We start from the raw sequence: 20,632 nt of genomic DNA, 5'->3' as shown, positions 1-20,632 counted from the left end.
GACATAAAAAATATTTTTGCTATATTAAAGGCATTGAAGCATTTTAAATTTGAGCAACTATAAGTAACATAAGTTACAATATTTGCCTTTTGTCTTCTATGGTATATTGTTTCTGCTTCTAACATTTTTTACAGATTTTGACAATATTTGTTAATTTTTCATCAATAAGAAGGATTCATCAGTTAGATGTTTCATGATCATTAATAGTTTTTCATGATGGAAGAATTTTGGCATCAACATATGAGAAATAATTTTTTTGGCTTTTCTTTACAAATGGACGAATCTGATGATCCTCATGGTTGCTTAAATATATTGAAGTCATATATTTACTGAAGTCATTGTCATTATCGGTTTCCTTTCTTAACGGTAGTCTTTGTGTTTTCGTTCTGTGCCTTCTTTAGACAATTGCTTAAGGATAAGGAAAACGTTTTTTGCATCCATAGGCCAAAAATGTGTTCAGGATGGACTTATTATGCTCAATAAATACAACAAAGTTACTTCTAAAGAGCTCATATTAAATATCGAAATTTTTAACCTGGTTGAAGATAATTTTAGATTAGATGACAAAATTAGAGTCTAAATTAAGAATTTTTAAAAACTCAAGAAATATTTACCTTTTTTTGTATTAATTCAATTTTTAAAATTTTTGTAACTTGAAACACTTTTGATAATTGCATCTGCCTTAATGACCTTTCTCCATCATACTCCATTTAGAATTTAAAAAATCTCCAATATAAACAAACAACTTTCTTTCAACAGTTACGCACTTTGTCCATAGATGCTTCGACGCATAAATTACTAACCACGCATACATCATAAATTTTCATATAGATCCTTGTTGCCTGCATCCATACACTCTGCTACGAGAAAGAAATAAAATATTTCTCTGTTTATATTTTGTTTTAAAGTTTATTGTTATTTTTATGCACTTCACATTACTCTTCTCTCCGAATAGTTAACGAGAGTGTTGTTTATGCGTACGATGATGCAGGAAGGCAATTTATTAAAATAATATTTTTAAAGCTGTGAAATAGATGCGAGAGAGTCGAGGGTGACCCAGTAAGTTAACAGAGGCTTCGGGAATGCACTGAAAATCAATTAGACAAGGTGTGACATGAGACGTTTTACGAGCTCGTTAATTTTTCTTGAGTCAGTCAAGAATTTTGAGTTATTAAACGACGACGAGGAAGTTATTTGAACAAAAAAAGTCGAGTCGTAAATCTTAATTGATTTTGGAAACCCTTTAAGAGGCTTTGCTTCCCACACACAAGACTCTCGTCATAAAGTTGGAATTTCGAGACACCCATAAAAATTTAAATTTTATGAAGTTGAAAACAAACAATTTAATTAATTAGAGTTTTAATGTAATTCATGTACATACCTTAATATTTTGTAATGTTTGCCTCCCTCGGAGCACGTGCTACGTCGAAAAAAGCCTCGCGCGCAATTAAAAAGCATTTAAAGCTAAATACATGAGCAAACATTGCAGACGACATGCCCGAGTGCGATATTAATAATGATTTATTCGCGTATTGTTGTGCAAGTAGAATGTGCAAGAACAACAAGAATTGCTTGTCCAACGGTAATAAATAAATAATATTTGCAAATATTAACAATATAATTTAAGTCAGTATCAGGCGTCGTCGATCGAATTGGATACAGAATTAATAAAAGGATAGTGAACTAGTTTCTTTCTTCGTTCGCCTTTACTTTTAATAAATTATTTGAATAATGAAGCCAGACAGCAATTCTTTTTGCGCCGTCTATCTCAAATTTATGATTTGTTTGTGTGAATTTTGAAGTAGAAACGAAACACAAAAGGAGACGAAAATGATAGACTTTTATTACTGTTTGCACATTAAATAGATTGTTGTTGATAAACGGTACACAATGTTGTCTTGTCTTTCGGTACAATTGATAGATTGTAAGAAATTTGTGTCTCGAATTGAGAAAAATTTACATTTAAATTTGAAAAAGACAAAAAATTATCATTTTAAGAATTAAATTTTATTGAAATTGATAAATTAATTAGAAATATAATTAATTATTAATTAAAGCTATACAAAAATAAATTTTTAAATTTTATTAGAATTTTTAACAGAGCAAAAAAAAATTTTTATTTAAACTAAAATTTTAAAATAAATTCAATTTTAATTAATTTAAAAAAAAATTAACAAAAAAAATTATTTAGGTAATTTTTATTTATTTTTTTATTGATAGATTTTTATGAGAATTTTTTTTTTTTGTAACAATTAGAAAATTTAAAACAAAATTAAACTTAATTTAATTAATTAAAAAAAAAATAAGCAAAAAAATTAATTAAATTTATTAAATTTATTTTTTTTTTGATGGATTTTTTTAAGAAAAATGTTCAAAAAATCTAAAAAAAATTTTTTTAAGAAAAAAAAAATTATTTAATTTTTTTATTTATTAAATTAATTTTTTTTTGATAGATTTTTTTAAGAAATTTTTTTTCAAAAATGTTCAAAAAATCTAAATAAATTTTTAAAAAATTTAATAATTAGAAAATTAAAAAGGTAAAATAAATTTAAACATAGTTTAAATTATTTTTTAAAAAATTTTAAGAAAAAAATTAATTTTCATTTTGTTTTTGTTCGAATAATCAAATTTTAATTGTTTTTTTATTTATTAAAGTAGAAAAATTTTTAAATTAAATGTTTTTCATATTTTTACTCAAGCTTAAACTTTGGTATTAATTTTTTCAAATGTTTAAAGTAAAAAATTCCTTATTCTTTATTTGATTATAAAAATTGGTAAAAAATTCTCAAATTTGCGATAAATAAATTTTTTACAGAAATAATAAATCTTTAATATTCAACCGAACAAAAGACATCGAAAAAACGGATGATTGAAAAACATTTTAATTTCCCTCAGATTTTTAATTAATTGCCTTCAAACTTGTAAATTTATGCACTTTTTAATTCACAAACCAAAAATTCATTCATAATAAATGTGTCGAAATGTAAAGCTACCTCCTACTGCTGTTCGATATTTTTTTTTAAATTTCTTGTATTAATTAAGACCTGAAATTGCATTCCGTGCTGCGACGCTCGCCACAGTAGCGAAACAGCGATAAATTTGCGTAATTTTGAACACACCTGTTTCCATGTAATTTGTCACACTTTACACTTTTTTTTCGGTGTGAAAAAATCCAATGGATTAAGAAAAAGAAATTTTTAAATGGAAATTTTAACAAAAGCAATAATTAACTTCTCTCTCCGCTACTTTCTTACAATTGAATACCGCTAATCCGATTAAAAGTTTTTTTGATGATGGCGATTAGATGAACGTGTTAACAAGTACATTATATTGCAGTCGAGTCTTATTAGTGCTAATGCTCGTTAAAACAACAACTTTGATTAATACATGGAGATTAGTTACCAACCGCTGACTCAACTTAGCTGCTGGAAATTTTTTTTTGTTGGAGAAAGTAATAAAAAGAAAGAATGCTAGAAGAAGCATTAACACTTTAATCACGTTCAAATAACAAAAAAAAAAATTTTTTGTGAAGAGTAAGTCGTCAATTGCATAATTTTTGAACAAATTGATGTCGTCATTAACACCCGAAAATTTGTATGCATGAGTAATTTATTAATCTACGGAAATCAATAAATTTTCTGTTAGATGGTGGTCTCTAATAAGTTTCGATGCCAAATCAATCAGCTTAAAACAGCAACTATTCATGCGTAGAGTTGAACTCAAAACAGTTTTACCGCTGATTTGCGATAGCGATCTGTCAGTGCAACTTGGAATATTAATTTTTTTGCCACCAATTCGCACAGAATTTTTTTTTAACATACAAAGGAAACACGTTTGCTCGGAGAAATATAAGCAGCGGTCATATTAAGTCATTGTTGACATGGAATTGGAACGGGCGTTGAACTCAAATTGAGGTTAACTAAAAGTGATCTAAGTCATTTTACTTCAAATTAGTCAAGAAATCGCTTGAAGGTAAGTTTAATTAATTAAAATGTTAAAAATTTTAATTCAAATTTCATTAATGTCAATTCAAAAAATTACCGTTGAAATTTGAAAATCGCTTCTTGCTAATTCAAACCAAACAAAATTGTTGTTTTAGCTTATTTTTGATAACTTAACTGAACAAAAGACACGCACCAATACGAGTTAAATCACAAAAAGTGACTTAAATGTATTTATTTATACAAAAACTAAGATTGATGACGATGTTGACATGCGTTCTGTTCTCTCATATAGTTTTGCTAAAACAACAACTTTGATATGTTTATGTTGCAAATAATAATAAATAAACATTCCCGAAGTAAGTTATTGTATCAAAAGTTTTTGTTCCCTTTTACGTTTTTAATCAGTTCATAAACCTGAGATTTTTTTCCAAGGTCCCTCGATGCGTGTGTCTGGTGCGTGATTAAGTGCGAATTTGAAGAGGAAGGCAATTTACAAATCTCACTTTCGTAAAACGATCGTGATCCCAAAACAAAACATTTTTGCCTTTTCATGATTTTTGATCTCTCGAAATGTTGATTTTTCGACGCATGCAAAATGGTACTTGAGACGCACTTATGGAGACGATTGACGAGAGAATTTAATCTCTTTTTTGTATATTGTAATTGATCAGTCATTGTTGCTCTTTTTTATGCGCATTTTTTAAGATCATGACGGCGGCGTGGCGTTGTAATTGTCGTCGTCGTTCAACGGGAGAATATAAGTGAGAGGATATTGATCTGGCTCGTTGCGTAAAAAAATATTTAAATTTCTTACGTGACGTGTAAATTGAAAGAACATTCAAAAGGAGAATAACGGTTGTTATTTTCATTGTTGCGAAAACAAAATGTTCGTGTCTGTCAAAACTTTTTTGTTTTGAAGAATTTTGACTTTGGCTGACGTATTTATGATTCTAACGATTTTTGCAAGTTCAAAAGGTCTTGAGATGAATTCTGTTTTAAAATAAACAGTATTCGTTGTAATGTTCAATTTCCTAATTACAGGAAATTATTAATTACAGCTTATGATTCAAATCATTCAATTATTGAATGAGATAATCTTCCTCTCATACGTAATCCTTATCACTTATTAGTATCGCATAACATTTTGTTTATTTGATTTGTTCACACAAAAATTTCACATGTATTGACATTTTAACTTTACTTTTTATTTATTATTACCATTTGACTCGACATAAAATCTCACATAAGAGAGATAAGAAACATGTCATCGTCTCATCATCATGCTCGTTTCAATTTCAAACAAAGTTCCTCAGAAAAATTTCAAAGGTGTGAAAAAATTACACACTTTCTCAACCTCTAACAGCAAAGTATGTGAACAAAATCAATTTAAATTAATACAAGTCAATTGTCAACAAAAAATCAAACAATCACACTGTTTAAACAACATTCAATTACTGTTTGAACAAGTGCCCTGCGTTTCTCAACAAATATTTCTTCTTTCATATTTTTTTTTTGTGTCTTCGTTTGCTTTCCTTCCAAGTACTTCACTTGTGTCTTTGCTGCTTGAGCGCCGCATTTATTTTTCGTCTCTCTCTCTTTGTGTTCTTAAACGGTCATTAGGTCAACTGATTTAAATTTTTAAACTTTCAACGCGCGCCGTATGTGGTCCCATCGCTTTAGTCTTTAATGGCAATCGCTCATCATCATCTCTCTCTGTGACGAACGAGGAATTAAACCTCTAACTAGGTGATCGAGGCGAAATTCCACAGAACTGGATTCTGTGTTTGGTACAGAAAAAAAAACTGGGCGTCAAGCTATTGTTAACCTTTTATCTATCCCATATCCATGATGTCATGTCTCACTGCCTTGTCTAGCATGTCTTGTAAAAATATTTACAAATCCTATAATCTCGAATGTGTTGGTATATTGCCTCGACGAATCGACAACGGAGACTTGACTCGATAATCACCAATGCAGCAATAATAATATGTGAAAAGAGTTGGAGAGTATGGAGATGTTATTTGTTTTCATGCATAACATACCTTTTTTTCCTCCTTGCTTCTTTCAACAATGCCCTTTTCTTACACGTTATTATTAATTGCTTTTTATTTAAGTTTGGTTTGTTTCTTTAACGTTCACGTTTAAAGGATTCCTTATTCAAAATTTAGCCATTATTAAGAGCTTGTATTCTAAAAGTTAAAGAATTAGCTAAGAAAATGTTGATTCTTTACAGTTAGCAAAAATTTTGTTGGAATATCGAATTATCAAATCGAACTTGTTTTTTTCATTTAATTGTATTTTTCTATCTAAAAATCTTTTTGTATAAATCGATTTTTATTTGATGAAAAATGTTTGAATATTAATATACTGAAGTTTTTCAATCCAAGATAAAAGGCTTAAACTGTTACATCATAACTCGAATGATCAATGATCTTGTCTACAGAATATTTAGCTTGTCTTCCTCAACTTCATATTGACGCAGTACTCTGATCACATCTTTTTTTGATCTGTCCTTTGTTGACAAATTTTTAATATTGCGCATAGATTTCTTTTCCATTTTACACTTGACATATTGTTTCACATACACAATATTTGTATAGGAGCTCTTTAGTATCTTTCTTATGGTCGTCTGCTGTCTCATATTCATTTCTATCTTTTTCAAGAAAACATCTTCTATCTTTAGATTTCTCTATTTTGAGAATACCTTCATACATCCCAATTGGAAAAAAATGGTTAAGATTTTCCATTGCGAAATAGAAGCAAAATTTTTAAAAAATCATTATTAGAACTTCAAATGTTTTTAGAAATTTTATCATGAAAATTTGATATTTTTTTAGGTTTCACTTTTCAAAAACTTTTAGAGTAAAATATGTTAATATGTATACTTTTATAATACTGTTTTATACTTTTTAGGACACTTTTTTTCGCCTTTTTTTATATTTTTTTTAATTTTTTTTTCTCGTAACTCATATATACTTTTTTTTTAAACAAGCAAATACATTCCAATAAACTCTAGGCAGTGTTTGAATGTGCATGAATGTCATGTGGAGATCTAGATTTAATCATGCATTTTTACATTTTTTTTTTGCTTTTCTGGTCGTAACCTCTCATAACATTCAATACCTATATGATTGTTATTGTTGAGTAATGGAATGGATGAAAACCTGAAACAAAAGGCAGAAGCATTCCAATCGTCAATACTGAAAAAATACAAAACAAAAAAATAAATCATGACTTATTGCGAAAGAAAAAAAAATCGTCTCGCACTTAAATACTCAAATACCTTTCAAAGTACCGCGCCATTTCACCAAGTGTCCCTCCTAAGTACTTTTAACATAACGAAAAAAAAATTGCTTCCGCATTTAGTGACCTCTTTTACACCTGGATTGTTTGTTTCCAAGCATAAGTTACTCGTAATTGTTTGTTTGCTAAAAATAATCTTTTGTCTCTCAAAATATTTGCTCGATTAATGAATGAGACGCACGCGTTCGCGACAACAAAAACACAAACTACAACTCGTGTCATGCCATTTATTTTGAAATTTCATTCACACTTTTAAATTAGTTTTTTGTTTTGTGAGCACGTGAGAGACAAATTTGCATAAATCATTATTACTCTAATATTATGAGTTAATGCAAAATATATGATTTGAACGCATATAAGGAAGAATTAGGGTAATTGAATTTGAATTTGAGGCAAGTTATGATATGATTACATTGTGAGGATTAAAAAAAGCTGAATTAGAAATTGTTGAAGGCTTGTTAGTTTTTCGATACGAAAAGTTAACTTTACAGTTTAAATTTGCAACTTTTTTGCATCATTTGATTAACAAAACTTAACTCGTGTCAAGTAATTTGATGAATTAACATTTTTCATGCTAATTGCAAAAATTTACAAAACAAATAATAAAAAAACTCACAAAAAGTCATCTGAATTGGATATGATTGGATTATAATAACAGCGTCTCATGCACATCCTAAGGCGATTAATTTATGCGCGAGAGTCGAGACACAAGTCAGTCACATTTTGTGCGTGAAAGTCGACGACAACGAGCAAGTAAGTAATTATAATTGAATGATTGTGCACTGAGTAAATTTCAAACGAGCTGATAAGAGAGCATAATTTTTAAGGTGTGTTTATTCATTTGAAAAAAAAATTTTAAAAAATCATAAATTTTATAAAGATTGTCATGAACAGAAAGAAGAAGATTTTTTGTCATCTGAACGATTCTTCTGCTTTGAAAATTGAACAAAAAGTGGAAATTTCACTTGTTCTCGGAATGGAATGCGAATCGTTGACAAAAACCAATTCATTCATTATTCATTGAAATTGTAATTTTTTCGTATAAAAACGTAAAAATCAAGGAATCGAGTTTGAATCAATCACTTGACTTGCTTAACCTTGAAAAAAAAAATACAATAATTACTAATATATCTGACCAGTATAATTGGCCTGGATTTTTTACTTTATTAAATAGTATACAGTATATCAAAGCACACACTTTGCGTAATGATAGGCTAATAACATTTTTACAGTCCATCAATAAAAATAAAATGAATTGTGTTTATTGTATCATTTTGATTGTATCTCTCATGTTCGATAAAATACAAAAACGATGCTAATTTGCTTACATTACAAATCAACTTGTTATTTTTTTTCTGATTCTTTTAAATGAATCAGATTTTTTTCCAAGACTCGATAAGTCACGTATAAGAATTCACTTAGTAGAAGAAAAAGTCAATAAATCGTGGCGATCTGGAAGTCTTAATAATAATTAAAATGTTTTTCTTGCATAACTTGAAATCAAACATGTGCTGTTTAAAAAAATATTTTTTCAATTAAAACGCATATTTTTTTGACAAAATACACGCGTCGACAGTTTATTTACATAAATTTAAAAATTATATTTTCGATAGGGGCCAAAATTTATTGAGTATTGAATTAGTGCTTGAAAAATTTGAAATACTAAACTCAATAAATATAAATAGTTTGTGTTGTTTGAACAAAAGTTAATCCTATCCGGATTTGGAGCCAGCATTCAATAACGTTTTTGTAAAAATAAATTTTCGTATTGAGTGACGACTTAAACGTTTGAATAGCTAAAGGCATGCAAAAATCAAAAGAGAGACAATGTAAAATGACAAATGTTTTTAAATTGTTATAGTTAGAAATTGATATTGAGACAGAGATGTAGCATGAGGAGTGTCGCAAAAGGGTAAGTTTTTTTTAAATATGTTTTCTAAAATTAATTTTTTTCTTATATTTTAGAAAAGTTAATGAAGAAATATGTCAACTATGAGGAATTTTCGATCAAGAGATTTTTTTATCACTTTATAAACCATACTTTATATACTTGGCTTTCAGATAGCAATTCCCAAAATTCATATTCTTTCTAAGCAAAAACACTCTAAACTGCTACAAAAACTAAATATACTGTTCAACACTACACAGATGGAGTCAATGTTGCAGATCCTGTGACACAAGCAGAAAATGCTGTTTAAATAGGAGCGATGTATTTTCGTATTCTTAATATACCAGCAGAATTGTCAGTGCTTAACAAAAATATTCATCTTGTTTCACTACATAATGAAAGAAAGGCTGGAGCTTTTAATGATTATATAAGAATCTTCAGGAATTGAACTTAATCGCTATTTAGAAAAAATTTTTTAAAGTTGGAGTTGTAAATTATACCGGGGATAATATAGCTTTGCATCAACTATCAGGTGAACTATGGAAATTTGTATCCAAAATTTATTTTTCTTCTGTATTTTCAAAGCCTAATTGAAAATCGAGATCTCAGTAGTACTTACAAAACGAAAAGCAATGCGGTATAAACAAATTTTATAAATCTTATAAGTTCTTGAAATTTGTTAAGAAGATCCTTTCATACATTTTATTATGAAGCTTTTGCTACCTTTGACCATCGTCTGTTGTTATAAGACACTGATCTTCGAAGTAAGGAAGAGAAGCGAAACAAATTTGTTTTATGAAAACTTTGTGAATTTTAATTCAATACGAAAACCCCCAACTTCAACTCGTATTTCCCATCCCTGCATTCCAAACCCAAAATCAGCAAATCTCGTCAATATGAATTGAATAGGATTATTTCTCTATATTTTTATGACTTCACTTCCAGAAAACCAAATAATAGTAAAACTACTAAAAAAATGTAAACCATTTAAAAAAATATGTCATACAACAACAGATTTTTTTTCGGAAGATTTAAGAATAGGAAGAACACCATAAATTTCATCATTACACAAACATACGTTTTACATACAAAACGACACACAGTGCGACATGATACTTGTCGTCATTTTTTGGCTTGAGTTAACATTGAATGGTTTATTTTTTTTTTGTGTTTTGTCTCGAGATGAAGATACTTTTTTATTTGGAACTATTTCTCTCGTTTGTGCTAGATTTGTAATACGAAACTTACCACACTTGCTGACTCCAATGTTCTCCGAGAGTTGTCTTGTCGCCAAAAAAGGTCAAAAATAAACTTTGAGTTTACACAAATTATTATTCAGTTGCTTTTTCTATTTTATTTTTTGTATATTTTTTTTTGGTCATTAACCAAAAATTCACTCACTTATTTTCATATATAAAATTTTTATTTTATTTTTTTCGGTACACACGTTTAATCTGATTTCTTTTATTCTTTATATGGCACTTTTATCCAACTTTTATTATTTTTACGATTATTATTATTGTGATTATGAATTTTAATTCACTCTGCTAATCTTGAGTTTAGTTAGGAATCCACGGACACTGAATAAATTTAACCTTGAAAAACGGAGAAGCTCGAGTTTAGATTCACACCTTTTAGTTTAACAACGTGATTCTTTCTCATACGATGATGGCTATTGTTGTTTGAGTAGAACTATAAATAAAGAGAGAAATAAAATGATAAGATGATGAATTAATAATAAAAAGGTGGTAATTATTTGTTGTATTAGTCATTCAATGTAAAAAGGTGTTTTTTGTGGGTTTCTTTTCGGAGATCTAAAGATTAGGTACAAGCTTTTTAATTTAAAAGCAAAAAATAATAAAAAAATATTCTTCTTATTAAAAATTCTAATAATTTGACAAAAAAAAAATGAATAATGGAAAAAATGCGAAATATTTGTAAATTTAAAAATATTTAAAATTAATTATTAAAAATTTAAATATTCAAAATAAAATTTGATTCTTAAATAAATTGTTAATTTTCTTTTAATTAATTTAAATTTAAAAAAAAAATATTTTTTTTTTTAAAATCAATTATCATTTTCCAATAATAAAAAAATTATTAATAAAATTTAATTATTAATTTTTATTAAATTAATTTTTTGAAAATTTTTTAAGTTTGAAAAAATAAATAATTAATTTTGCAATAATAAAAAAAAATTATTATTATTAAAATTTAATTAAATTATTAAAATTTGATTATTAATTTTTTAAAAAAATTTTAAAGTCGAAAACAATTTTAATTAATTAAAAAAAATTTTTTTTTCAAATAAATAAAAAATAATAATTAAAAAAAAAAAATCATAAAAATCCATAAAATTATTTCCAATGACTCATAAAAATAAATCAAATAATATTTCATTAAATAAACTCACTTTCATCACAATTATCCATGTAACGATCATCAACCATCCATTTCCTCAGACAGTTTTCTCATGTAAACACGTTAAAATTGAAAAGCAAAAAAACGCGCAATAATTACTCGTTACGCGAAATTATTCCATTTATTATTTATTACAACTTGTTGGTATGCAAATGCAATTCGGATGACACTCTCATGACAAATATTTATTATAAATGTTCACTTTCTTCCTTTGTTGATGTTTTATTTTGGCGTCTAATTCACAATTACGAGCAATAAAATAATTACATTACACAACTGAACGGAGCGTTGATGATGATGATAATGATGTCGATGCAAGTCTATTAATATTTTATTTTTGTTTTATTTGACTAAATGAATAATTGGCGGTGCAAAAGTGCATCGAACTGTTTAAATATTATTTATTTGTATAAATAAAATTAATTCACTCGCGCATTAATTAATAATTAATTACAAATATTTTTTATTTTATTTCCTTTAAGCAAAAATATACGACGTTATATTTTGTAAAGAAATTTTGATTCGATTCCAAAAAATTATTAAAAAATTATTTTTTTTTTTTTGTTAGTCCAGACTTAATTTACGATTAATATTAGAATTATTTTTATTCCGGGATGAAAGAAGCGATCAACCTTCTCGCGTGCTGTTCAATTCAAAACTAAAGTTTGTTATTGTATGTTGTTGTATAAGCCGGTAACACTGCGAAGAGAAAACTTACGGGGGATTCTGATGGGTATATTTTTTTTTTTTAATTTTAATTATTGAATTTTGAGTTAAATTAATTTTAAATTTGAATTAATTAATTAATTAAATTAAATTTAATTAAATTAAAATTAAATTAAAAATATGTATAACGGTATGGAATTCATGATGAATTCATCTCATGATATCCACATGAAAATATGATGTCAAAGGAAATGAGAAAAGCTTGAGCGATACATGAACTGGAGATGAGCATGAAATCATGAGGACATGAATAATACATGAGCAAAGCATGAATTGGAGCTAAGTCTGAAATCATGAGGAAATGAGAAATTTGCTTCACGCTAATTCAAATCCCGTTCTTTTGTGAGACGAATGAAATTGATAATTTTGAGGTTCGTGACTTGAAATTGCAATCAATGATTTTTTGAATTATTTGACCGTTAAATAATGTAATAATTAATATAAATTAAATTAAAATTATTAATTTATTTTTAATTTAATTAAATTTAAAATTATGAATTTAATTAGGTAAATTAAAAATAATTTTTTTGTAGTAATTTTATTTATTTTTAATTTTAGGTTTTTTAATTGATTTATTTAATAAGAAATATTAATAAAATTAATTAATTAATAAATATTATTAATTTAATTGAATTATTTTTTTTATTTTTACTTAATTAATTTTAATATTTTTTTATTAAAAATTTATTAAGAAAAAAGGTAAGAAATCTTTAAAATTATTTTTTAATACATTCTTTTTAATTTACTTTTTCTCATATAAATTTCAAGGCCAGATGTTTTTTTTTGTATATTTTAATGTAAACCAAAAAAAATATATAAAAAATTTCTAATTAAAAAAATTAATTTAATAATAAAAATAAATAATAATAATTTAATAATAAAAAAAATAATAAAAATTATTAAATTAATTAATTAAAAAATTAATAAAAAATAATTGAAAAAAAAATAAATGTTAAGAAAAATTAAATTACAAAAAAAAATAAATTAAATTAATTAAATTAATAAATCAATAATTAATTAAATTAAATAAAAAAAAATTTTTAAAATTAAATTTAAATTTTTTTTTAATTTTTAATAAAAAAGAGATGAAAAATAATTAATCTTAATGAATTTAAATTTAATTCCTCAAAAGTAAAACTCATTTTTTTCAAAACATTCAACAACAATTTATTAATCCTAAAACCTTAAACCCTAAAAATGAGATCCCCAACAAATATCATTCATTTTTCAGCTCCGGCAACATATTTTTAAACTTGACATGTTTCCTCACGGGCAAATTCGTCGCCGAAATCGATCTTCCCACAATCCCAACAGACTCCAAATCCAACGATCGTCCCGCGATACCCGAATCCACGGTAGTTGGCGTCGTCACATTTATCGCTGGCAACGTCACACTCTGCTTTATTCTTGGAATTGCCGATTTTGGGGGCGGAGGTAGCTTCAAATCCTTCCGGAAAAAGATATTCGTGCACGGTTGCGGAAGTTTCGTGGAAATCAACGACTTGGCGGAATACGTGATGAGTGGCTCGTAAGTCCGATACCTGATATTACTCCGTGTAACTCGTCCCTGCTTGTCCATTTCGAGTGTGCGGATCTTCTCAATGAGCGTATTGGGTGTCATGATGCTCGGTAATTGGAGTTTTTTCCGAGGATGATTGTCAATTGGCTTGTAAATGGTCGCTGTGCGATGATGCAATGATGGAACAGGCGAAGTTGCGATTCCCGAATTAATTACGAGACATTCTTCCAGCTCTGATTCGCGAAATTCTTGTCGAGTGCGTGCTGATTGAGTTTGTGGATGCTCGGCAAAGACTTCTTCGTACTCGGGATCGGTGGGTTTCAAGTTGTCGCTGTAGAAAAATTTTGCTGCCTTTCCCAAAACGCGTAATTCGGGGAAAAATCGTCGCCATGCGAGAACTTCTTCGCAAAAAGGTTTGTCATTTTTGGGCAGCGGCTCTTCTCCGTACAAAATTCGTTCAATTCGCTCCCATTCCAGCTGCGTTTGTCGCACGGCATCCTCAGCCCACGTCAAACTCGATATCGAAGTCCCGTCTGGCGAGTTGCTGCCGTTCGTGAGTGTCATGGAATCGTCTGTGGAAACGTCTCGCGACGACGACGACGCAGCTCCGAGTTTGTGAAACATCTGACTTTTTAGCTTTTTCGCCGTTTGCTCCGCAGCACACACGAATGCATAATCATTGATTTTGCTCCAAACGAGGACACACCATTAAAACTCATGAATAACTGAAGGCCATGCACTTACTCTCTGCTGCTGACGAATATTTTGACGACGACGACAACGGGTAACAACAAAACAAAACCAAAACTTTGAATGAGGGTGCGTCGACAATTTTTTTTCACGTCTCACGAAATGTCAAGAGGGATTTTCGACACTTATTGACGCTGTCAAAAAATAAAAACAAACAATGTTGAGAATTTTTCAGCCGATTTTTCGAGGTATTTAACGAAAAAATTAACAAAATTTCAATTTTTAACCCGAAAAATCCATTAAAGCTCCTTTTCGACATCAACTGAGACAAATTTCGTTCACGAATCAATCTGGCAATATGACGTCTGAGCATCGACCTGTTGAAACAGCGATTCGGTAAGAAATTTTTCCTCTTTAAAATATAAAATTTTCATTAAATTTCCATTTTCAGCTCCGTCCTGGAAGAACTAAGTCCCGTACATCTCGAAGTTGTGAACGAAAGTTTCATGCATAACGTCCCAAAAGGCTCTGAAACGCATTTTAAAGGTTTGTTCCAATTAAATTTTTTGAAATTCTTATCAAACCTTCTCGAACTTTCGCTTCAGTTTTGATAGTGACAGAAAAATTCGAAGGAATTCCGCTCATCAAGAGGCATCGAATGGTCAATGGGTTGATAAAAGAAAAGCTTCAGGAGGCATTTCCGCATGCTTTGAGCTTGGAGACGAAAACGCCGACACAATGGAAGCCCGATTACGTGATGGAACAAAGTCCGAATTGTAGAGGAGGGTTTGGGAAATAAATTTGAAAAAAAAAAGTTTTTTTCTAGGAAAAAGTTGTATTTTAAAACTTATGATTATTGTTATTAATTAAAAGAGGTTTACGCACAAAACGTATCAAGTCGTAGTTTTCCGTCGTTTTCTGTGAAATACATGATGTCAGCCATGGCTTGTTCGCAGATGAATTCTTCGGCGCGTTCGTGCATCTGAAAAATATGAAAAAAGTTTTTTTTTAATTAAATTTTAAAGGTTTTGAGGAATTTCTATTGAATTTCGAAATTTTTTTCCAAATTTCTTCCAAAGTTTATAGAAGAATTTTTAAAAATTTGAATTTTTTTCAAAAATTTGAAAACAAATTTTGAAATTAAAAAAAAAATTAAAAGAATTTCGATTTTTTTTTGCAATTTCTGAAACATTTTTTAAAAATTAATGAAGTTAGAACTAATTTTTAAACCCAATTTTGAAATTTTAAGAAATTCTTTGAAGACATTTTATTAATTTTCGAAAATTAAAAAAAAAACTTTCAGAACTAATTTTGAAAATTTTTTCAATTTTTTGAACGAATTTTAAAAGATAAAGTTGTTTTTATTAAATTACGAAAATTACTTTTTTCTAAATTTGTGAAATTTTTAGAACTAATTTCGAAAAATTTTCGAAGTTTAAAAAAAAAAATTCGAAAATTTGAATTTTTTTAAAATCTTGAAAGTTTGATAAGATTTTAGACCAAATTTTAAAAATTTGCGAGATTCTTTTATAGACTTTTCGTAAAATTTGTCAAAATTTACCAAATTTCGAAAACTCAGTCGATTTCTGTTTTTCGAAAATTTGTAAAATTTTTCGAATTTCGAAATATTCGTTGATTTTTTAATGAAAATTTAAATTATTTCTTCAAAAATTCTGGATTATTAAAAAAAAATTAAATTAATTTCGAAAATTTGAAAAAAATTTCGAACATCTTTCGAAAATTTGTTAAACTTTTCGAAAATTTGTAAATTTTTTCGAATATTCGAAAAAAAACTAAAAAAATATGAAACTTACGCCTTTTGCTTGATACTCCTTTAATACTTGTGGATATTTGAATTTAGGTCCAAAATTCGCACTGACTGTCACTCCTTTAAATGGAGCAATTGCTGGATAATAACATCCTGCATAAATATCTTGGAACGCAACTCCTTCACATTTTCCATTTTTAAAGAAGAGAATTTTGCTGCCGGGAAGCGTTTTGAGACTTTTGAGAGCTTCATTTACTTTATCTTTGTCTTCGTAATACAAGTGACTCTTGAATTTTACCAAAGGCTAAAAGAAAAAATTTAAAAATTATTTTTCAAAATTAGAATTGAGCAAAAATTTATCGAAAAAGGTTAATTTTGTGACTTTAAAAGAAAATTTTTACAAGAAATTTTATAAAATTTTATGTTTTTGACTCGAATTTCATCGAAATTTCTTTAAAAATTTCCTTTTTCAGTCCAAATCGTTCCTTTGAGAGTCAAAAAATAATCCTTACCCTATCTTTATAAGTGTTCGGAATATGTTTTCCCACATCAGGATCCGGCAAAACGATCAAAAACCCGAGTGTATCTCCTTCTCCATACCCTTCTGCTGCGAAATGCTTCCCATGTGACTCATGAAACTTCGTTCCCTTTCGCGATCGCCACGAATACCCGAATTTATCATATCCCAAAGGTGCTTGAAGGTTCGCATATTCCTGTCCCCATCCAATTCGCGTCGCAGATCCCTCTGGCATGTCTTCTATCGTCACTTCGTAATACCATGTGCCGCGTGAAACATCTAAAAAAGTAAAATTTTTAATTAAAAATCCAAGAAATTCGAAGATTTTCCTTACAATGCGTCGCTCGTGTCATACAATAACCCTTGTCGCCCGTCAATTGAAGTCGATCTTCGGAGATTTTCAACTGCGGTGCTCTGTCATGAAGTGCCAAAAGTACTGCACTCGGTGCTAAAACGCGATAAAGCCATCCGGGAATGGGTTTTCCTGCCCAATCTGCGCTTTCGTCGAACTCTTGTCTGAAGGGCGCATGCGGATCTGGCTCAGCGAGGATGTAACGATACCCGTCTTTGTTAAAGGGATGCTCCAAAGGGTATCCGTGCGCAGGTAATTTGACAATAACATTCGAATCGCCTCCCAAACGACCCTTTTTGCCGGGCGGAAAGTCTCCTCCAGCGAATTTCCGCTTCGGTTGTCGTCCAACTTTCGATAAATTTTGACTTGCTGCAAAGAGAAAGACAAAAAAAAATTATAAATTGCGACCTAATTTGGCTTTATTCAAAGTGACGACCTTGAGAATCCATCAAAAAAATGTTTTTAAGACACTTTATTCGGATTTTAAGGCAATACGGAATCACAGGTGATCGAAAAATTCGCAAATAACTCAATTTGTTGATTTATTTTTTGTAAATTTATTTGTTGTTGTCGCATTAAACGCTCGTAAAACTCGTAAAAAGAGCAAAAAGTGAGAAAAACGTGAATGTGTGTTAGTAAGACACGACAAAATTTCGTATGAATGGTGCCCGGCTACGACTCACACAGCTACGAATCGTGTTTTGTTTTAGCGTTTTGCATGAAAAAAGAGGGGAGACTCACAATTTGTGTGAGTTTTCATGTAAATATCGTCATATGGTCACGCACAATTCGCTATTTTCCATAATTTCGAGGATTGAACTTCGAAAAATCATAAAAAAATGTGTCAAGGAAATATGAAATTATGAAAAACGTGTCAAAATTCAATTTGAACGGATTTACAGCGACACACAAGCAACATAAGCACTGATAAAGACTCGTTGCGTATACTTGTGAATGGAAGAACGGGAAGAAGGAGAGAACTAAAAATCATCTAAATCAACATTCTTTGCATATTTGATGCACTTTTCGATTCAAATAATAATTTTTAATTGAAATTTAATCAAAATTCTCGGAAAATTTGATTTTTTAAAGATTTTTGGTACTTACTGTCTTCCATACTTCAGTTCAAGAAGTAATTTGACACAATTTTGGAAAAAAATGACGAGTTCAGGGTAAGATTTGAACAAAACTGACTAAATTTTTTAGAGATATCGCGTGCGTGCTTATAATGGAAGTGTTGACTGATAATGGAAAAGTAACGGAGGCGCGTTAAGAGTTTTAATTAATTAATGACAAAGGCGTATTTTGGAAAAATTATTTTTTTTAAAAGGAATTTTAAGGTAAAATTCACTTGAAATTTAATTTAATTCGGAAATTTCTTAAAAAAAATAAATTTTGGAAAATATAAATAATTTAAAAATAATTATTTTTTTAATTAAATAATTAATTAATTATTTAACAAAATTAATTTTTTAAAAAAATATTTGAAAACAAAATTAAGTTAAAATTAAATTTTAAAATAATAAAAAATTTTAAAAAAAATGAAAAACAACAAAATTAATATTAAAAAAAAAAATAAAAAAATAATTATTTTACAAATTTATTCAATTTAAAATTAAATTTAAAATTTTATTAAAAATAAAAAAAAAGAATTTTCAAATAATAAAAATATTTTTAAAAAAATGGAAAATAAAATTTAATAATTAAATAAATAAATAAACAAAAATAATTATTTTTTAAAGTGTTAAAAAATTTTAAAATAATTAAAAAAAAAATGAATAAATTAAAAAAAATTGAATAAATTTTTGAATAATAAAAAAATAATATTTCATATAAAAATTAATTAATTTAAAAATTAAAAATTAATTAATTTTTGAAAATAAATTATTAATTAAAAAAAATATGAAAAAAATAAAAAAAATATTAAAGAAATAAAAATTGAATTTTTAAATATTTAATAAAAAAAAATATTTAAAAAAAAATAAAATAAAAATTAATCATTAATTTAAAAAATTAATAAAAAATAATTATTTTTTAAAGTTTTAAAAATTATAAAAAAAAATAAAGAAATAATTAATTAATGAACTAAATAATTTTTTTTTAAATAAAATTAATGTTTAAAAATTTAAATAATTTTTTTTTAATTTTCGAACAAAAAATAGAAAAATAAAATAAAATTTTTTAATTAATAAAATAAATTTGGAAATAATAAAAAATAATTAAATTTTTCAAAAAAATAAAATTAATTCATTAAAATAATTTAAATTAAGAAAAATATTTATTTGAAAAATTGAAAATCAAATTTAAAAAAATCAAATTTTTAAAAAATTAATTAAACTTTCGACAATTTTTAAAATAAAATTTCGACAAAAACTCACCTGCCAGCCCATCTTTAACCGTTTGCGCATCATAATTCGGTTTAATGTGCGTGAGATCAACATTAACTAAGCCATACATTTGCCCATCCTCCGAATTTTCCTCGTAACTAAAGACAACATTGACATCTTTCAGCAAAGTTTTCTGCACTGTCGCATACCAACTTTGCGTTATGCGTCGCGGCATCGTCGTCATCGACTCCCAATACTGCTCAATAAATGGCACAATTTCCTTATCTTTGCTAAAAAGCAGTTTTGGCTTGCCCTCCTTCTTCGCCGCATGCTGCAAATTCGCGATTGTCGTGACGCACATTTGTGTCAGCGTCGCCTGAATCCGTCGGAAGCTCTCAAGTCCCGTGCTCGAACAATTTTTGCAGAAAAAGACATAATTCATGGAGAATGCGAGCGTTTTGCCAAACTGATAATTGATGCAACTCTCATGGAACCAACTATTGCAAGCAGCACACAAAAGTTCGATTATGTTGAGATTCCTGTCTTTGCCGCTGCAAGAAAAAAATGCAAAAAATAAATTTTTTAGACGATTTCCATTGAAAAATTGAAGAAAAATTAAAAATTTAATACAAAAATCGTAAAATATAAAAATGTAAACAAAGCTCGATGCAGCAAAAAAGTCAAAAATTACCAATAACAATTCCCCGCGGGCTTATTTTCGTTGGATTTCAGTGCAAGCGGGTCCTCCATGGCTTAATAGGACAAATAAAACAACGAAAAACACGAATTTTCAGTAATAATTTTATCGAAATTGCAACAATAAACTAATTTCCCGGACAAAAAATGACAATTCAGTCCCTCTGACGGCCAAAAATGGAACTAAATTTCATTCAAATTGCCCATTTACTCATTCGGACGGTTGAATTTCCCAATTTGCTTAAAGATATTCATGTATTTTTGCCTCGCAGGAGTCTCAAAAGTCATTCCAGCCCTTTCCAACATCGAAATTTTATTGAATTTTAAGCTTTCCTCCGATCCAAGTGTTGAATTCAATCGTTTTTGACGCGATTCGAGCATTATTTCTTGATGCAAAGTCGGATCCGAGTCATCAATTTTGACGAGAGGATGATTTTCGAGTTGAGAATTGATCTTTTTTAATTTATATTCTTCGATTTTT

General features: G+C 28.1%; 6 protein-coding genes across 10 annotated transcripts in view; 1 reads left to right on the top strand and 5 right to left on the bottom strand.

Moving 5' to 3' along the window:
- Nucleotides 1-10,455, bottom strand: part of LOC134836083 (tensin-1) — a 129,095-nt gene extending 118,640 nt beyond the window's left edge. For 4 of the 5 annotated variants that reach the window (XM_063851267.1, XM_063851270.1, XM_063851271.1 and 1 more), the window contains exon 1: nt 10,384-10,425. The gene's annotated coding sequence lies outside the window, so the exon portion shown is untranslated. Of the gene's footprint in view, nt 1-10,383 lie in introns of all 5 variants that reach the window. The other variant, XM_063851268.1, reaches the window with a different exon arrangement.
- LOC134836089 (thioredoxin domain-containing protein 9) overlaps nt 1-20,632 on the bottom strand; it is a 358,198-nt gene that overhangs the window by 7,160 nt on the left and 330,406 nt on the right. The window lies entirely within an intron of this gene.
- The window catches only part of LOC134836087 (translation factor GUF1 homolog, mitochondrial), a 75,043-nt gene that overhangs the window by 35,696 nt on the left and 18,715 nt on the right, over nt 1-20,632 (bottom strand). The gene's annotated exons all lie outside the window — the stretch shown is intronic.
- LOC134834592 (uncharacterized) lies at nt 13,441-14,603 on the bottom strand. Its single transcript, XM_063849322.1, has one exon. It carries the CDS (start codon nt 14,423-14,425, stop codon nt 13,499-13,501), a length of 927 nt encoding a protein of 308 aa, XP_063705392.1. The 5' UTR covers nt 14,426-14,603; the 3' UTR covers nt 13,441-13,498.
- Nucleotides 14,669-15,384, top strand: LOC134833271 (bolA-like protein DDB_G0274169). Its single transcript, XM_063847538.1, has 4 exons — nt 14,669-14,739; nt 14,797-14,887; nt 14,943-15,037; nt 15,097-15,384. The coding sequence occupies exons 1-4, from the start codon at nt 14,709-14,711 to the stop codon at nt 15,288-15,290; spliced, it is 411 nt and encodes a 136-aa protein (XP_063703608.1). The 5' UTR covers nt 14,669-14,708; the 3' UTR covers nt 15,291-15,384.
- LOC134833270 (set1/Ash2 histone methyltransferase complex subunit ASH2) lies at nt 15,320-20,304 on the bottom strand. Its single transcript, XM_063847537.1, has 6 exons — nt 20,147-20,304; nt 19,507-20,006; nt 17,111-17,497; nt 16,772-17,055; nt 16,306-16,563; nt 15,320-15,473 (listed from the first exon to the last, which is right to left on the bottom strand). Exons 1-6 carry the CDS (start codon nt 20,203-20,205, stop codon nt 15,369-15,371), a joined length of 1,593 nt encoding a protein of 530 aa, XP_063703607.1. The 5' UTR covers nt 20,206-20,304; the 3' UTR covers nt 15,320-15,368.

This window comes from Culicoides brevitarsis, chromosome 3, assembly GCF_036172545.1.
Source record: "Culicoides brevitarsis isolate CSIRO-B50_1 chromosome 3, AGI_CSIRO_Cbre_v1, whole genome shotgun sequence".
NCBI lineage: Eukaryota > Metazoa > Arthropoda > Insecta > Diptera > Ceratopogonidae > Culicoides > Culicoides brevitarsis.
The sequence above is the reverse complement of the archived record's forward strand: the minus strand, read 5'-3'. Positions and strand labels throughout refer to the sequence as shown.

Bases quoted from the DNA above. Each gene is read 5' to 3' on its own strand.
- LOC134834592 (XM_063849322.1), bottom strand. From the start codon at position 14,425: ATGTTTCACAAACTCGGAGCTGCGTCGTCGTCGTCGCGAGACGTTTCC.
- LOC134833271 (XM_063847538.1), top strand. From the start codon at position 14,709: ATGTTGAGAATTTTTCAGCCGATTTTTCGAG. The intron at 14,888-14,942 runs GTAAGAAATTTT...TTCCATTTTCAG, and splicing joins CCTGTTGAAACAGCGATTCG to CTCCGTCCTGGAAGAACTAA. The intron at 15,038-15,096 runs GTTTGTTCCAAT...CTTTCGCTTCAG, and splicing joins CTCTGAAACGCATTTTAAAG to TTTTGATAGTGACAGAAAAA.
- LOC134833270 (XM_063847537.1), bottom strand. From the start codon at position 20,205: ATGGAGGACCCGCTTGCACTGAAATCCAACGAAAATAAGCCCGCGGGG. The intron at 16,564-16,771 runs GTAAGGATTATT...TTTTTCTTTTAG, and splicing joins CGAACACTTATAAAGATAGG to CCTTTGGTAAAATTCAAGAG. The intron at 15,474-16,305 runs GTAAGTTTCATA...CATATTTTTCAG, and splicing joins AGGAGTATCAAGCAAAAGGC to ATGCACGAACGCGCCGAAGA.